This window comes from Aphanomyces astaci (genome assembly GCF_000520075.1).
Source record: "Aphanomyces astaci strain APO3 unplaced genomic scaffold supercont1.40, whole genome shotgun sequence".
NCBI lineage: Eukaryota > Oomycota > Saprolegniomycetes > Saprolegniales > Verrucalvaceae > Aphanomyces > Aphanomyces astaci.
In genome coordinates this window covers 357,527-372,734 of record NW_009798303.1, presented here as the reverse complement: position 1 = coordinate 372,734, position 15,208 = coordinate 357,527, and the positions used below count along the sequence as shown (strand labels likewise).

Sequence of the window (15,208 nt, the reverse complement as noted above, 5' to 3'; positions counted from 1 at the left end):
GTTAGACATGGTGAGGTGAAGACTGCTGTAAGTGTGTATGAACGTCATGTACGACATGACGTTAGACATGGTGAGGTGAAGACTGCTGTAAGTGTGTATGTAGTACTAGGATTGCGTTAAGATTGCTTTTCGGGGGCTATGGTATTGTTCGAGGTAGGCAGAGGAGCATACGACGACTTGGTCGGGGAGTGGGGGCGGCGATGCGTGAACAAGTCGAGCATGGGGATCTCTTGGAGTTCGCGCACCGAACACAAGTACTCGCCTACGGACACGTGCAATATATCGGGGATGAAAACTCAAAGACGGACCTACCGAGCACGACTGTAATGCCAAGCGAAATGACGTGCACGGCCCACCAGCTCAGGCTCGATGGAACGCCCTACGCATCGTTCGCATGTGATCATGATCGAGTGGACTGACAAAGATGAAGGTACCCCGTAGAGACAACAGAAAACAAAGTCAATAAAGTATAGCGTGAGACCAAAGTCGAGGCATTTCTTCGCCCGCTCGACAATCACACACAGAAAGAGCGCGCTCCAGAGGCCGCCCAACACATGCGCCGTCGATGTCTGCATCCCATCGATGCTTTCAAACGCATGAAACTTGTACGAGAAGAACTGGTCCATCGTGATGTTGCGTCCGTGGAAGAGGGCGAGGAGCAGACCCAGCGCCAGGTAATGCGAGCACTACATGCTCTTGAGACGAGACATGGAGGGCGGCTCATGAGATAGCAGCACCTACCTGCATGCACACGATCTGGAGGAAGATGAGCTTGGGGTCCCATTGTCCGCGGCCGTAAAACTTTGGCATCTTCGCGAGTGTCAAGGAAGCGAGCTCCTCCGGATATACAATCATCAACAAATCCGGATAAGAGCAGGATAATAATTCCGACTTTTTCTACATTTTTGCTCCAATTTCGTGACGGATTTCGAATCATGTTTTGCCCAAAGCCTGAAATATTTCCGCCAATAATCTGAATATTTCTCAAATATTATATCAAAAATATAGAACCACCTGACTGTGATGAAAATATAGAACGAAATCATGTCGCTATCACTTTCACTAAGCTTACCGTTATTGTCGTACATGTTGACCGAGGGCGGCGATCGCATGGTCCGACTTGCTGCCGCCATCACCCAAACAACGACATATCCTCACCGAGAAATCAACATTGAAGCTTCAGGTCCTTCAGTTTATGTCGCGGCGCCACCCGTTGCTCCTCGTGCCAAGCGGAAGTCCCATCGAGATGGCCAGGCTGAACGCATGACTGCGTACCTTGGTCTCAAAAGCGGCAGGAACTGGCGTCTCCGAACGACTTGATCGAACAACTGGAACGTCGTCGTCGGCAGCAGCACCTTTCCAACTCGTTTTCCAAGCAGCCACGCTGTTTACCTTGGATGGATGTGGCCCGAGCTGTCAAGGATGCCACGCACGACGCGATAGCTCACACGTCGGCCCTACAAGCGTGCATCGATGTGTACAAAACCGTGCTGGCGTAGATGATTCAGTGGGTGGATGCGCACTCCCCCATACGAACGATCCTGCTTTCACAGTTAACAAAATCACGACAAGATAGATCGACATAACATCTTAGAGACAGCCGGATGCAACGGTGCCGACGTGGCGAAGCACATCGTTGCTAGCCCACCCCGTGTCGCGTGCCCTCGGCAAGCAGTGGGTCGATTACCCAGCAAATGTACTACAACTCGGACACTATGTTTTCCCTCCATGGGTTCTTGGAACGAAGATGTGGCCCCAGACTTCCATCTTGTTTGGACTCACGACACCTTTGCCGGTGTATTTCGTCGACAAGGCGACTTGTGTGCTGCTCGTTGGACCAGTATTTAGCTGCGTTTGACTTGACATTGCTGCCTGCCCATTATTGTCTGATCCCTCAATACTGCCGCACTCTTCCCAAAGTAACGTCACATATCCGTTTGAAAATGGGTATTTTCCCCACCACCACCACCATTGTTGTGTGTTTTCTTGTACATTGTGTCCGAGGTGAACGCACACACCACCCAATATGCCCTTGTGAACGCTCGGCACGAGTATGTGAATTTTCACTAGTCTGACGTTGTGAAATGACTTAGGAGGTGTAGAATAAGCGGGAGCTCCGGCGCAAGTGAAATACCGCTAAGTTACTTCTAATGTTGTTTTACTTATCCCATCAAGTAGCGGTGGGAAAATTCCTCACTGTGGACCAACAACCCACATCACGCGCTGTATGCTGGGGGAAAATTCCTCACTGTGGACCAACGACCCACATCACGCGCTGTATGCTGGTGATGCCGCCAGATTTACGACGACGAAGTGTGTGGTGGCGTGATCGGCGGGCGGCAGCGCAACCGCTTGTTTTGGCACGTTATACTACAGTAGTAGTATCGTACGATGACATGTCATAAACTAGGTACGAACTGGTGCAGCTTCCCATCGGCGGCTTGCGGTGCCACCTGCTCTTTGTGTTTGTGGACAGGACGTTCCACACCTGGAGATAGATTCGATTGAACGACTCCGGAGCAGTACTAACGAACATAAAGTACAGGAGGAAGATCGTTGAGCGCGTAGGCACCGCGGGCATAATCCCATCAGGCCCAACAAATAATGGCGATATATTGATCAGTATGGCCTCATCTTTCTTGGACCACAAGCTTTGTTGAACATTTTAGCCGTTTCGTCCAACAGCCAATCCGAGCGCAGAACCATGTAGAAGCACAGGTGATTGGTCAACTATGGTCGTCGGATTGTGGGCTCGATTGAGTCAAGTAATCGTAATACAATCTCATGACCAGAGAATCACCACTGCACAACATACAAGTATGTAACCTTACCCTGTGTGCCCTACCATGATGCAGTTCATATACTAATCTTAGTAATATACGTATACATTAATAGTAACCTCAAGAAATACCTTGGTTTATGAACTGTAAATGCACAGGACTACTGTACATCTACTGCAACGAACCTTGCGTTGAATGGATTCGTTTTATTTATAGCACCACCAATACATCGAGTACCAACTCGGGTCGACAATATTACATTCGTTGACAAGTTTTCCCCCCATTCGCCGCCGTTAACTTCTCGTGAGCATGGTGGCACATCGATATGCTGGTTTCGCAGGCATCGTTGTGGCGTCGTCTGCCACAACACCCACGCCTACTGCAGGATTCACGTCGCCGTTCAATCTGCAAACATGCGGGGCCCTGGTGGCCAGCGCCACGTACAGATCCCTCGCAAATATGAACGCAGTCGCATGTGCGCAAGATGTACCGGAGTTTGTTCCTGGTGGTGGCGGCACTGGTCAAAGCGGCCTCACACGCCTTGGAAAGGTCCCCATCTCGAGTGCAACGATTTCCAGAGTGCTGGCGTCAACTGCCTGCCGGTTGTGGTATGGCAATTTGGCCATGTCGATAGTCAACACGTCCCCGCCCTGCACCTACACGGACGTCCTCGCCGGCCAAACAGTGGCCACCAACAGGTACACGACCTCCATGGCTGCCTACATCACCCTTGTCAACGATCGGGCGATTCAAAATGCGGCAAACTCGACGCAGGAAACCACGGATGCTCCTCCAACCATTATGTTTCCCCCCGGAGTGGGGAACACGGCAGCCACCTTCGGTATCACCCTAGCGTCTGTATTAATTGCTGTGTTGGCAGCCCTGGCGTAGTTTATTTGCCTATAAACGAGCCAACCAAGTTGTAACACGAACCCAATAATATACTGGGTTGCAGTCGTACAGTAGTTAGTGGTACTAGACGTACAGTACTTCTTTCGTTACGAGTATTCGACCCACATCACAGTGTAAAACGGATAGTGATCCAAGTTAAAAACCAAAAGTGGTTGTATTTTGAACAGGCAAGAAGAAATTGTTGGTGGGAGTCCGTAGGATGATGATCTTGTCTTTTGCGTTGTCTTCGAAATAACGACGGGTTCAACAGTGCGATTTCACAATGCAATTCCACCACGCTACGGTGATTTTGTAAGCCTTGAGCGTAGTCTCATCGTGTGGGAAACTCGTATACACTACTACTGCCTGTAGCCCAATAATGTTAGCCAATGTAAGTTTACATGGTACGTGGCCAGCAAAACTACTGTATAGCATAACATTGGCTATGATACAGCTGTATTTGACATCATAGTATTGGTACTATTCCGTTCCATAATTATTGCAGCACTTCACTTCTGATTGGACTAAAGTTTACATTTCTCCTCGTAATCGCAATTGGATTGGCTCATTCGATAGATATACATTCCAGCTTTGATTTGATACCTCATGTTCCGGAAAAGTCAAAGTAGTTAGTGCGTCATGACCCCAAAACTTTGTGACCTTATTTTTCAAACCAGAAAATCTTACGGTGCAAAGTCGATAGTGATTGCATTTTTGTAAGCTTAAGATAGTATGCTCGTGTGATGTCCTTACTGTACCTCTCCCCATCCAGTTGCATCTCGTGTAGGCATCCAGATGTGCTCGTGAGGTCGCTCCAAGCTTGTGATTCGAGTGGAGCGCTGTATTCTCAGCATTTGCGCGTATTAAGTGCCAATAATTAGCTTCCCATGTTACCAGATATCAACATGACCCCTAGTAAGGTCGCCGCAGTCTTGGCATGGCTTGAATGTGTTAATTCGTCCTGCAAAGGTGTCGACAAGGCGTCCGAGTTGTTCATCCTTAATGTTTAGCATCTATTTTATTATAATATTTCTATTATGGGTATACAAACTACAAGTATGTATTAAAATTACCGTTGCTTACAAAAGCTAAGATAAAAAGTTAAAAAATATGATATGCTGCAAAAGATATACTCTGACCTGTTTTCGATCAAGTCGTCAGCTAAGACGCTCTCATATTGGAACAGAGTATCCATCATGATATTGGGAATATACAGTATTCGCTCTAGCCCAAGAACCGCTTAGGTGCGACTTCATTCGCACTTAATAACTTGGAAATCGAGAGCATTACAGTACTAACGTTAGTATTTAAAATGATACTATTAATACAGTAGTACTTCACTGTAGAAAGAGCAGTCAAAACAATTAAAGCGCTAACGAGTAGAAATGTTTCCCGTTTATGCACTTATAAACGAAGCTACAGATGATTACAGTAGTACTAGTAATACGCACCGATGGTAGAGAGTAAATACTCCAGAGCTGTATACAGCTCAATTGTTCGAAATACATCGCGCGTTAATACTGTAATTGGTGAATTGCGCTGAAAATTGTCTAGCACTTCAGGATTCAAAAAGGACGACTCACAGTCAGGAATTATGGCCATTCTCCGAAAAACAAAAAAAAGTTGTATAGTTAACAGTATTGATTGGATGTAGTTAGCAAGCTGCGTGGCTGGGAGTTGACGTCTACAACCAGCATGACAACCGGTGCTGCGATGGGCCGCACTAATTAGCGCGGTCGTGTCCAAGACAGCCTCGTGCGCGTTGCACAACGAACACGCGACTGCTGCGTGTGTCCAATGCAATGATTATAACACCCTTCGACATCGTCGTTGTTCTAGAGAAATGCTCACAAACAACGCGAAACTATTACTTTTCTGGACTTGTTTCTACAAGTAACATTACAGTATACTTGGAGGAACAATCACCAAAGTCTCGCTTAAATTGCCCCCACCAAGAACTCTACGTAAGCTACTGTACCACAACAAGTCAAAGGACGAATTTTGAAGGTAGGGTATACCTGTTGTGGGGGAATTATTCGTAAAAATTGTAGTACCTTCATGGGCGGATAAAAATTGTACGCAAGTAGTAAGTACATACTACGTAGTAGTGCACTACAGTATAGTAATACCGTTAACGTTTGAAGAAGTAAACGACGAACACACGAGGAGACTGCGCCCAAAGCGTAAGCGGTATACAATAAGCTACCACAGGCAGGCGAAAGGACGAATTGTGGGTGCACTTGACACTGTGAACCCCCCTCTACCAAACTATCGCTTTCTACCATACCAAGAGGGTGAACCCTACATCCCCACCCGACCTCCAAACGAAAGGGGAAGTGGCAAGCTAGTAAAGGCGCTGCCGCATGGGGGGCGGCGTATATCGGATGCCAATACGCTAAGCTTACGTTAGCCTCTTTCTTGCCTAAGCTAACATATACGGAGTACACTATAGTCAGGGAGGTACTACATGTGTCGAGATTACCGTAGTGATTTCAGTACTGAGATTACATGTAACGCAACGGAGACGTGTTAGCGGCCCTGACTACCGGTAGTGAAGCCGACTGTATAGCCCGAGTTCCCATCCTCCTCCTCGTGAAGGTGCCGCCGAACGAAACGAACGCAGTTCTACACTCAGCAAAACGTACAGTACAGTCCACCAGCATTACGTATCGCATGATCAGGATGTCGCGAATTATGTGTCAGACACAGGTATTACGCCATTTCACGTTTTATTCGTTTTTTTGCATTTAAACATACCATTGAACACAATTAACGTTGGGTCCAATCTATAATCCCGAGTCACTGAAACGTAGTAGCTAGTCTGAAAAGACACCACGCGGTCAAAGTAACCATGAGCTACCCACGTGATATACTAGTAGACTTCAACCAACATGAGCCTTCCAAGGTACTGCTTACAGGCATGGCAACGACGTTATCGTGGCCTTGAATAAACTATCGTATACCTTATGGATCACAGTATCCACGAGTTTGGCTTATGTGGTGTCAATATAGTACGGTTTGGTCGTCCCATAGAAATCTGTACTACCCAGTCACTTTATATGTACTAGTATATAACAACCAGAATCACTCATAAACACGTCAGCATCCATCACGTTGGTGATATGTCCGACTATTTTGTCTGCAATGCTGTTGGGATGTGACATGCAACATGTATTTGCGGCGAAAAGGCTGGGCGGCGGTCCTCTCGTTTCTGATCTCGCCGACTCATTTTGCATTCCTTGCTTAACCCACCGCATCAACATCATCATGACGATGTGGTCCCTCTGCGCCGCGCTCGCCCTTGCTGCGAGCTTGGTAGCAGACTCTACGCTTGGCGCTACTACCCAATGTCCTATTATCGAGGAAAACACCGATTACATCGGGCACGACGTTCGAATCACGGCGCAGGCCACGGCCGACGGCTGCTGCGCGGACTGCGCTGCCACCCCAACGTGCACGCTGTACGTGTGGGTGCAGGACGGCTCGTCCGGTCGTTGCATCCTCAAGAGCACGCCGTCCAGTAAGTCGTACTTCCCAGGTGCCCGAGCCGCCAAGCTCGTCGTCGCCGCTGATACGTGTTCTGCCATTCAAGAAAACACCGACTTGCCAGCCAATGACCTGGGCGATCCCATTCAACTGGACACCGTCGACCTCTGCTGCACTGCTTGCTCCAGACAGCAAGGATGTGCTGCGTATGTGTGGGTTCTACGAGATGGCCTCGGCACGTGTCTCTTGAAAAGCTCCAAAGGGCAGCCAAGCTTCTACCCTGGTGCTAGGGCCTCTTATTTAGCCCCTCCATCTCCTGCACCTACCCCCGCACCTACTCCGGCGCCTACCCCAGCACCTACTCCTGCACCTACGCCAGCACCCACCCCAGCACCGACGCCAGCACCTACCTCTGCACCCACACCGGCACCTACATCTGCACCTACACCGGCACCCACTGTGGTTCAGCCACAGTGCGCCGTGGTTGAAGAAAACACGGATTACATTGGTAACGACATTGGCGACGCATTGCAACTGGACACGATTGGCCAGTGTTGCTCGGCGTGTTGGAACACGTCCAAATGTGTGGTGTTTGTGTGGGTGCTTCGCGACAATGTAGGGTTCTGCATCCTCAAGAGCTCGAAGGGGGAGCCGTCTACGTACCCCGGTGCACGGGCGTCGTTCCCTCTGATCCCCACGCCTGCACCCACCCCTTCCAAATGCCCCACAATCGAACTGAACGTGGATTACGCCGGCAACGACATTCTCGCCACTTCCCGCGCCAACCACGCCGACTGCTGTGGGGACTGCGAGCGCACTCCGGGGTGCTCGTTGTACGTGTGGGCTAACGGGATGTGTTACCTTAAGAGCAAGAAGGGGGAGGCATCGTCTGTACCGGGTGCAGTGGCCGCCGTGTTGCCGGTAACTGCAGCCACCACCCCCCTCTCTACGATTACCAGTGGCAGCGAAGGCAAGTTCCCCCTGCCGACCATAGCGTTCAACTACATCAAGGGGGGGCAGTGGATCGACCAGAGCATTCTCGCCATGGTCCAGTCCCAAGTAGAATCGTTCCAAGAAGAGACCTTAGCTAGCCCGTCGTCAACGACCGAAGGCAGGGCCGTTCAACTGTTTGGTGGCCTCGAAGCTGCGATCGGACTCGCGCCGTACATCAACGTCACGTCCGCGGGGGACTGCGCGGTGGTTACGTCTGCGTACAAGGGCTACTTCTTCACGTACCTTCCGTCGTTGCTTGTGTGTCTCGTACACGACAACACACTCGACAAGTCGTTGCAAATGCTGTCGGCGCCCGTCGCTGGCCAAGCCCCCGTCGCCGTAACGTACCCCCAACTTCTGGACGACGCCTTCAAGTCGGGGACGCAGGCCAACGTCACGTCCAGTGCGGACTGCGCCAAGGCATGTCAAGCCAAATCCACATGCGCTGGGATTGTTTACACGGCTAGCTCCAAGCTGTGCACGTTTTTTCAGCCGAAACCGTCCACGGATGCCAACGTCGTAGCGGGATGGGTCAACCAAGCCGTGTGGCCTGTGGATTCGTCCACTAATGTCCAGTACTCGCGCATGCCCATGTCGTCGTTGCCCCGAGCATATGTGACCGACATGATGCCTGGCGCAGCGTCGTTGGATGCATGCGCCAAGTTGGTTGCGGGGAAAAGCAAAGTGCTGTTTACGTACGTGGCGTCCACCAAGGTGTGTACCATCTTCAGCCCGACCCCTGCCAGTCAAAGCCTTGGATTGGTCAATACGCCCGTAGTGCCTGTGGTGCTGCCATCTTCGTCGTTTGGGGCTGACGTTGCTCGGGTTGCTGTGGCGGCGACGACAGCTCCCGACTGCTACCGTCAGTGTGTGCCGTCGAAATCCACCTGCTTTGGCGCGTTGTTTGATGCTACGACCAAAGTTTGCACGTTACTGACCCCCACAGTCGACCTCACATCAACACTGGGCTGGATTATTCCCAAGACTTTGCCGACGACGATGGCCACAGTGTCGCAGGTGGACGTGTACGTCACGGCTCACGAAGACGACCACGAGCTGTTCATGTCTGCGCCAGTGTACAACTCGATCAAATCGCCAACAACAAAGTCTGTGTTTGTGTACTTGTCGGCTGGAGACAGCGGCGAAACCACTGGGTGGTGGCAGGCTCGAGAAGTCGGCACGGTCGCGGCTACCAAGACGTGGCTCAACTTGTTTGGGACGTACTCACCGGTGTCGCGCACCCAGACGGTACTCATCAAGGGCCACAACATTGTCAAGATCGTCGTCGGCAACTCGGTGCACTACTTTCTCCGGTTGAGCGAAGCCGGTCTGTTGTCGGTGATCGTGAACAACACCCCCCAAGCCCCCCTCGACCAGCCCAGCCAGCCATACGCCAACGCCCAAGCAGTCAAGGATGTCCTCAAAGCCATCATCGTCGCCGAAGCCACCAAAGTGCCCAAGGTCACCGCCAGCTACTCCAAGTACTTGAACGACGAAGGCATTGATCATGTGCTGCACGTGGCCTCCGGTCGGCTCACGGCCGAACTGCTCAACGCCGACGCCCTCTTCAAAACGTGCGTGACCCAGTACCCGTACTTTGGCTACCAGCATTGGCTAGACGCTGTCAACATGAACGAGCCGGAGCGGCTGGCCCAGCGCGCCGCATGGGTCGGCCTCTCGGTCGGCATCCTCTCGGTGCACCCGCGGAATGTCTGGTCCGAACACTCGGCCCACTTGGGTCGCACGTACGCTGGCCCTGTCGTGACCAAATCAGCACCATGCTCCTTTTAGTTAATCCACTAAAATAAGGATATCAGTCGGTACAACTGTATCCAGACCCCATCATGAAATCGAATCTCACCCCCTATGTGGAAAATCAATTCTCGAATGTAATCGACGGTTTGGGCTACATCCAACTTTGAGAGTTTTAGATTGGCTGCTGGTATGTTTAAGAAAGGGCAAGTATATTCAGCTAAAGTAATCAGAATTTTACTCACAGTCAATGATAAGAAAACCATGCGAATTTTGGAAGTAACGTTGATATCCGGATATACTCGTGTGAATTCCGGATAATGATTCAACCCACAACAATTAGGCATCGAACCAAGGGATACCTCTATAAAATGGTGTGCCAATTGTTGACGTATTATTTTAACCTTCCGTGTTGTATGGCTACGAGTATACATATTCAGAGGTTTCTTCTGTGATTGGCGCATTTCCAATTTAGGCATAAGTGATTGGCTTAGTTTTATAAGTCATTAATTGGTACATACGCCATTACTTGGCACTTACTGTTAGCCAAAGTATCGAGTTTTGAGTTAGCCATGAGTGTTGAACAGGCAGTTCACTCCGACGTGATGCGACGAGTTGCCACGTCCAAGACATGGACGTGATTGGGGTCAATGAGATACTGTAATGGCTGGCTGTACCCTCGGTTTACGAAAATAGATTATTCCGGCACGGCCTTCTCCGCCTGAGTGTTGGCATCGTATTCAGTGGACTACCCTGTTAAACTGAGTGAAAGGGGAGGGTTCTGACTCGACCCTAACTAGGCTTCCTGGTGTCGATGCCAAGGACCTGAGGAAACCTGGGACTGAACCAGCGACCATCGGTGTGTTCTTGTCCTACTTACAGTAGATCAGGTGTAAAGTGATCTATCTATAAGTAGACATGCTCCCAAAAGAACGGTCAATCCGGACATGAGATTGTACTACCGTATAGTGTATATGCATTGCGACGGATTAATCTATTGCGACTCCTGTAATAACTGATACTAGTATTTACTTGTGAACATGTCGAATATACTTCAAATTTGTATGATGCAAAGGATTAACAAAATTTTGAGAACGAGTATCGGCTGGTTGTGAAATATCACCTGTCGCAATACATATACACAATACGGTACGAGAATGAGTACTCTCGACTAACTTAACTGTGTTTGTACGTTACGAACACACGACAGGTCTATTTATAGATTTTATTCCAGCGCAAGAATGCATGTTGTGGTCTCATATCTTTTTTGCACTGCCTTATCAGGTCCTATGCTAATCTTTCACCCCCCACACTCGAAGTGCTACTTGCAACAATCACCCAGTATTTCACCAGGTTATCCATTGTACCGCGTACTACATGTTGTAGGTTTAATCGCGGAGGCGGCATCCTCAGACTGGTAGTACTTGACAAACAACGGTAGTAGTAGGCATTGCGATTGGTCCTGTCCCAGCTATTCCGTGGAGATATATAGTATACCAGTATTTAGACGAGGAAAACAATACACAATATTATTGAAAAATATGCAGATATCGATATATTTATAATCAAATGTGGACGATAGCAGTAATATACTATTAATAGTATCTATTAATAGTAGTATCTATTACTAGTACTAGTATCTCGAAAGCCTGCTCAAAAGGAACATTTGTTTTATAACGAACACCCACAAAATGAAATCGTAGTGCATATTGGTCGCCGCGGCGTTCGATATGCATCACATACGCCCCTAAAACGCACAGGCAGCCGTCTTGATGACGGCGTTGCCAGTGTAAGTACGGCCCAACGCAGGCGAATGGTCTGACCACGTTTGATCGCCGTGTTGGTTGAAGATACCCACGCCCAACCCCAACCATACCGCTCGCTGGGAGATCTTCTCCGGGTCCTTCATGTTGACTGCATCCAGCCAGTACTGGTAGCCAAAGAATGGAGTTTGAGATACACATGTCTTGAAGAGGGAGTCCGCATTGAGCAACTCGGCCGTGACGCGACCAGTTGCCACGTGCAACACGTGATCTTCACTTGGGTCGATGAGGTAGTTGGAATAGCTGGCTGTGACCTTGGCTACCTTGGTGGCTTCTGCGACGATGATGGACTTCAACACGTTCTTGACTGCTTGGGCGTTGGCGTACGGTTCATTCGGTTGGTCCAGCGGGGCTTTTTGTTGATTCTTGTTGAGAACGAGCTCCAGGTTGGCCTCGCTCAGTCGAAGAAAGTAATGCACCGTGTTGCCAATCACAATCTTCTGGATGTGGTGGCCGTTGAAGAGAACCGTCGACGACACTGACACGGGGGAGTACAAGCCGAAGATGTTGACCCAGGTCTTGGAGGCGGCCAGCGTTCCCGTTTCGCGAGCCTGCCACCATCCGTCAGTTCGGCTAGCATCCCCCGCAGACATGTACACAAACACAGACTTGGTAGTTCGCGACTTGATCGAGTAGTAAATCGGCGCAGACATGAATAGCTCGTGGTCGTCTTGGTGGGCCGTGACGTAAAAGTCCACCTGCGACACCGTGGCCATCGAGTCTGGCAAAGTCTTGGGAATGATCCAGCCAAGAGTCGACGAAGCATCGAACGACGGCTTCACGTACGTGCACGTATTGGACGCCGAGTCGAACACTGACGCAAAGCACAAGTTCTGCGACGGCACGCACAACTTGTAGCAGTCTGCCGCGGTGGAAGCAGCCATCGCCCCGCTTGCCACGTCAGCGCCAAACGTGCCAGATAATACCACAGCAACTAGCGGGGTGTTGACCAGACTGAGGACTTTGGTTGGGCTGGGGGTGGGAGCATAGTAGACGCACACTCTGGTAGCGGAATTGAAGGCGAACAGCGTGTAGGACTTGGACTTGGCGGACGAGGCGCAGGCTTGGAGCGAGGCCACGCCCGGGATGGATTCCTTGATATAGGCGTTGGGGAGGGCAGCCAAGGTCATTTGGGAGTACTGAACGCCAGCGTTGTCGACATTCGAGATGGGGTTGTACACCCAGCCAGCAGACACATCTGGAAATGTGGACGCCCGTGGTTGATACAAGACGCAGTTGCGGTTGGCACTGGAGTACTCGACGCCAGCACAGTTGCGCTTTGTCGCACACGCTGTGACACAGTCCGCGTTGGTGGCCACATTGGCCACCGTGGAAGCGACAAATGCTGGATCCGAGTTCTGGGGATACACAATCGCTACGCCAGACGCCGTGAGCATCTGCAGCGACGATGCCATCGAGTTGATATGCACCAAGCAGTACAAATGTTGCGGCCAGTACGTGAAGAAGTTGTTTCCGTACGCGGCGGTCAGCGTGGCACATTCGCCTTGGGATGTGACGTTGATGTACACGTTCATGTCTATGACGGATTCGAGGGCAAACACTTGGAACGGTCCCGTTGCGTGCGAGAAATTGTTGGCCAAGTTGGCAGCTTCAAATCTCTCGACTTGGGAGATGACGGCGGTCATGATGCTCTGGTCGATCCATTGAGCTGCACTGATGTAGTTGTACGCAATCGTGGGCAACGGGTTCGTCCCATACACGGCTGATTGAACGTTGGGGAGCGGGGTGATAGGACCAGTGACCGTCAAGTCACCAGTACGGGCGCCTGGAGAGGACACGCGGTCGCCTTTTTTGCTCTTCAGGAAACAAGTCCCTCCATCCGTGGAGCCCCACACGTACAGCGAGCAGCCGGGGGTCGCTTGACAATCGGCACAGCAGTCGTTGTAATTGCTTCGTTGGGTCGAGATGATGTCATTGAAGGGGTAGTCGACATCTCGCTCCACGACACCGCACGTCCCTGACGGCGGGGGGGAAGGAGTGGGGGGTGGCGTGATAGACGAGTCCAAGTAGGCCGCCCGCGCGCCTTGGTATGAGCTGGGCGTTCCCTTGCTACTCTTGAGCAAGCACGTGCCGACGTTATTTCGAAGGACCCACACGTACGCGAGACAGCCGTTCGTGTTTGCGCAGAAAGTACAACACAGTCCCACGGTGGGCAGCTGAAGGGGGTCGCCAATGTCGTTGCCTGGCAGGTCGGTGTTTTCTTGGATGGCAGAGCACGTCGCGGCCGGCAAGTTGACGATGGCGGCGCGGGAGCCTGGGGTGGAGACCTTGTTGGACGGCTGGCTCTTCAGGTAGCATGTGCCAGCCTCCCACGAGAACGCCTTGCAGCCTGGGGTGTTGCCACAGTCGGTGCAGCAATTCGAGGCAGAGGCTTGCGTTGTTTGGGCGATGTCGTTGCCCGCGTAGTCGGTGTTGTCCTCGATGGCCGAGCAGGTCGCAGCGGCATCGGAAAGGTTAATAGCGCTAAACACGCTGATCGCCGCAATGACGGCGAGCAAGAGACCCCGAGACATGATGTGCGCCGGTGGTGGCAAATTGAAATGTGAATCGAGTTCAATATGCCTAGTCCTGTCAAGTGGACCGCAACTCTGTGTTCTCTGGTCGTTGCCGATGGCGCCTTGCCATACAACAAGTCGTGTTGACAACCATGTAACACTTGGCAGAAAAAAGATATACAGTACCGGTACAGAGAGATGCATAATACTCCTGACAAAGGTAGTGTGTGCACTGTCATGAATAGAACTGAACTGTCCGCAGCATACATTGTATGCATAAACGAGAGCTTGCAAAGGGATATGTAGGCCTTCTTTGAATGATCTAAGGCGGGCTCTCCATCGTGAAGTGTTGCTTCTTACATATGCAACAGTATGTACAGTATAGTGTAGATAATGTGGTTGTTGCCTGTGGTCGTTCAATCAAAATAGAATAATTCCCACATTAAAACAGTTCCACTGTGATGGATGCGTTGTTGTCGTTTGAGTTTTGTACCCAAGCCGCCAACTCAGAGTCAAGCTCAGTTTGCTTTCGTCCCTTGATGTTGCAGCGTGACGCAGTGACGTCTGCATCAATGCTTGCTGCTGAGCTGGTGCGATCGTCCCGAACAATGCGACCAACAGTGTGGGATGCACGATGACGCCGAACTCCTGTGTGATCCACGTGCATGTAATCGATAACGTGCGGTCGGAAGAGCAGCTGTAATATGCTCTGACTCTGTCTTTTTGATTGAGCGTCAGTCGCCTGGCAAGTGCTGGCATTGTGTGATTGCACTGTGATCAAATGTCGTAGACCTGCGGTTGTTGCACCGGATTGGCTACATTCGATTGAACTTCAATTATATGAATCCCTCTTGAACTTAATATTGTATAGCTTTACATGGGATATTACTGCAAAAATCGAGGATGCCAAAATGATTACGAAGTACGTAGCATTGTAGGTGTTGTTTGGAAGGAATAGTTCGTTTAC

General features: G+C 50.5%; 4 protein-coding genes across 5 annotated transcripts; 2 read left to right on the top strand and 2 right to left on the bottom strand.

Moving 5' to 3' along the window:
* Nucleotides 1-53: 53 nt before the first annotated feature.
* H257_12406 lies at nt 54-835 on the bottom strand. 2 transcript variants are annotated; one of them, XM_009839584.1, is made up of 4 exons: nt 742-835; nt 435-686; nt 313-379; nt 54-262 (listed from the first exon to the last, which is right to left on the bottom strand). In XM_009839584.1, exons 1-4 carry the CDS (start codon nt 808-810, stop codon nt 117-119), a joined length of 534 nt encoding a protein of 177 aa, XP_009837886.1. In that variant the 5' UTR covers nt 811-835; the 3' UTR covers nt 54-116. The 2 variants fall into 2 exon arrangements, with proteins under 2 accessions (XP_009837886.1, XP_009837887.1); XM_009839585.1 differs by having other exon boundaries at nt 54-379.
* A 2,207-nt stretch (nt 836-3,042) lies between these two features.
* On the top strand, nt 3,043-3,739 carry H257_12405 (hypothetical protein). The gene has a single exon (XM_009839583.1). The coding sequence runs from the start codon at nt 3,090-3,092 to the stop codon at nt 3,669-3,671; it is 582 nt and encodes a 193-aa protein (XP_009837885.1). The 5' UTR covers nt 3,043-3,089; the 3' UTR covers nt 3,672-3,739.
* A 3,117-nt stretch (nt 3,740-6,856) lies between these two features.
* Nucleotides 6,857-10,056, top strand: H257_12404 (hypothetical protein). Its single transcript, XM_009839582.1, has one exon. The coding sequence runs from the start codon at nt 6,939-6,941 to the stop codon at nt 9,939-9,941; it is 3,003 nt and encodes a 1,000-aa protein (XP_009837884.1). The 5' UTR covers nt 6,857-6,938; the 3' UTR covers nt 9,942-10,056.
* A 1,593-nt stretch (nt 10,057-11,649) lies between these two features.
* On the bottom strand, nt 11,650-14,259 carry H257_12403 (hypothetical protein; the record flags this gene model as incomplete). The annotated part of the gene is made up of 1 exon (XM_009839581.1): nt 11,650-14,259. The coding sequence occupies one exon, from the start codon at nt 14,257-14,259 to the stop codon at nt 11,650-11,652; it is 2,610 nt and encodes an 869-aa protein (XP_009837883.1).
* Nucleotides 14,260-15,208: the final 949 nt, after the last annotated feature.

What these genes read in the sequence shown, in the direction of transcription:
- H257_12405 (XM_009839583.1), top strand. Translation starts at nt 3,090, where the DNA reads ATGGTGGCACATCGATATGCTGGTTTCGCAGGCATCGTTGTGGCGTCG.
- H257_12406 (XM_009839584.1), bottom strand. Translation starts at nt 810, where the DNA reads ATGCCAAAGTTTTACGGCCGCGGACAATGGGACCCCAAGCTCATCTTC. An exon ending in TTTTCTGTTGTCTCTACGGG is followed by an intron (nt 380 to 434) that starts GTACCTTCATCT and finishes AACGATGCGTAG; the next exon opens with GGCGTTCCATCGAGCCTGAG. An exon ending in TGGCATTACAGTCGTGCTCG is followed by an intron (nt 263 to 312) that starts GTAGGTCCGTCT and finishes ACGTGTCCGTAG; the next exon opens with GCGAGTACTTGTGTTCGGTG.
- H257_12404 (XM_009839582.1), top strand. Translation starts at nt 6,939, where the DNA reads ATGACGATGTGGTCCCTCTGCGCCGCGCTCGCCCTTGCTGCGAGCTTG.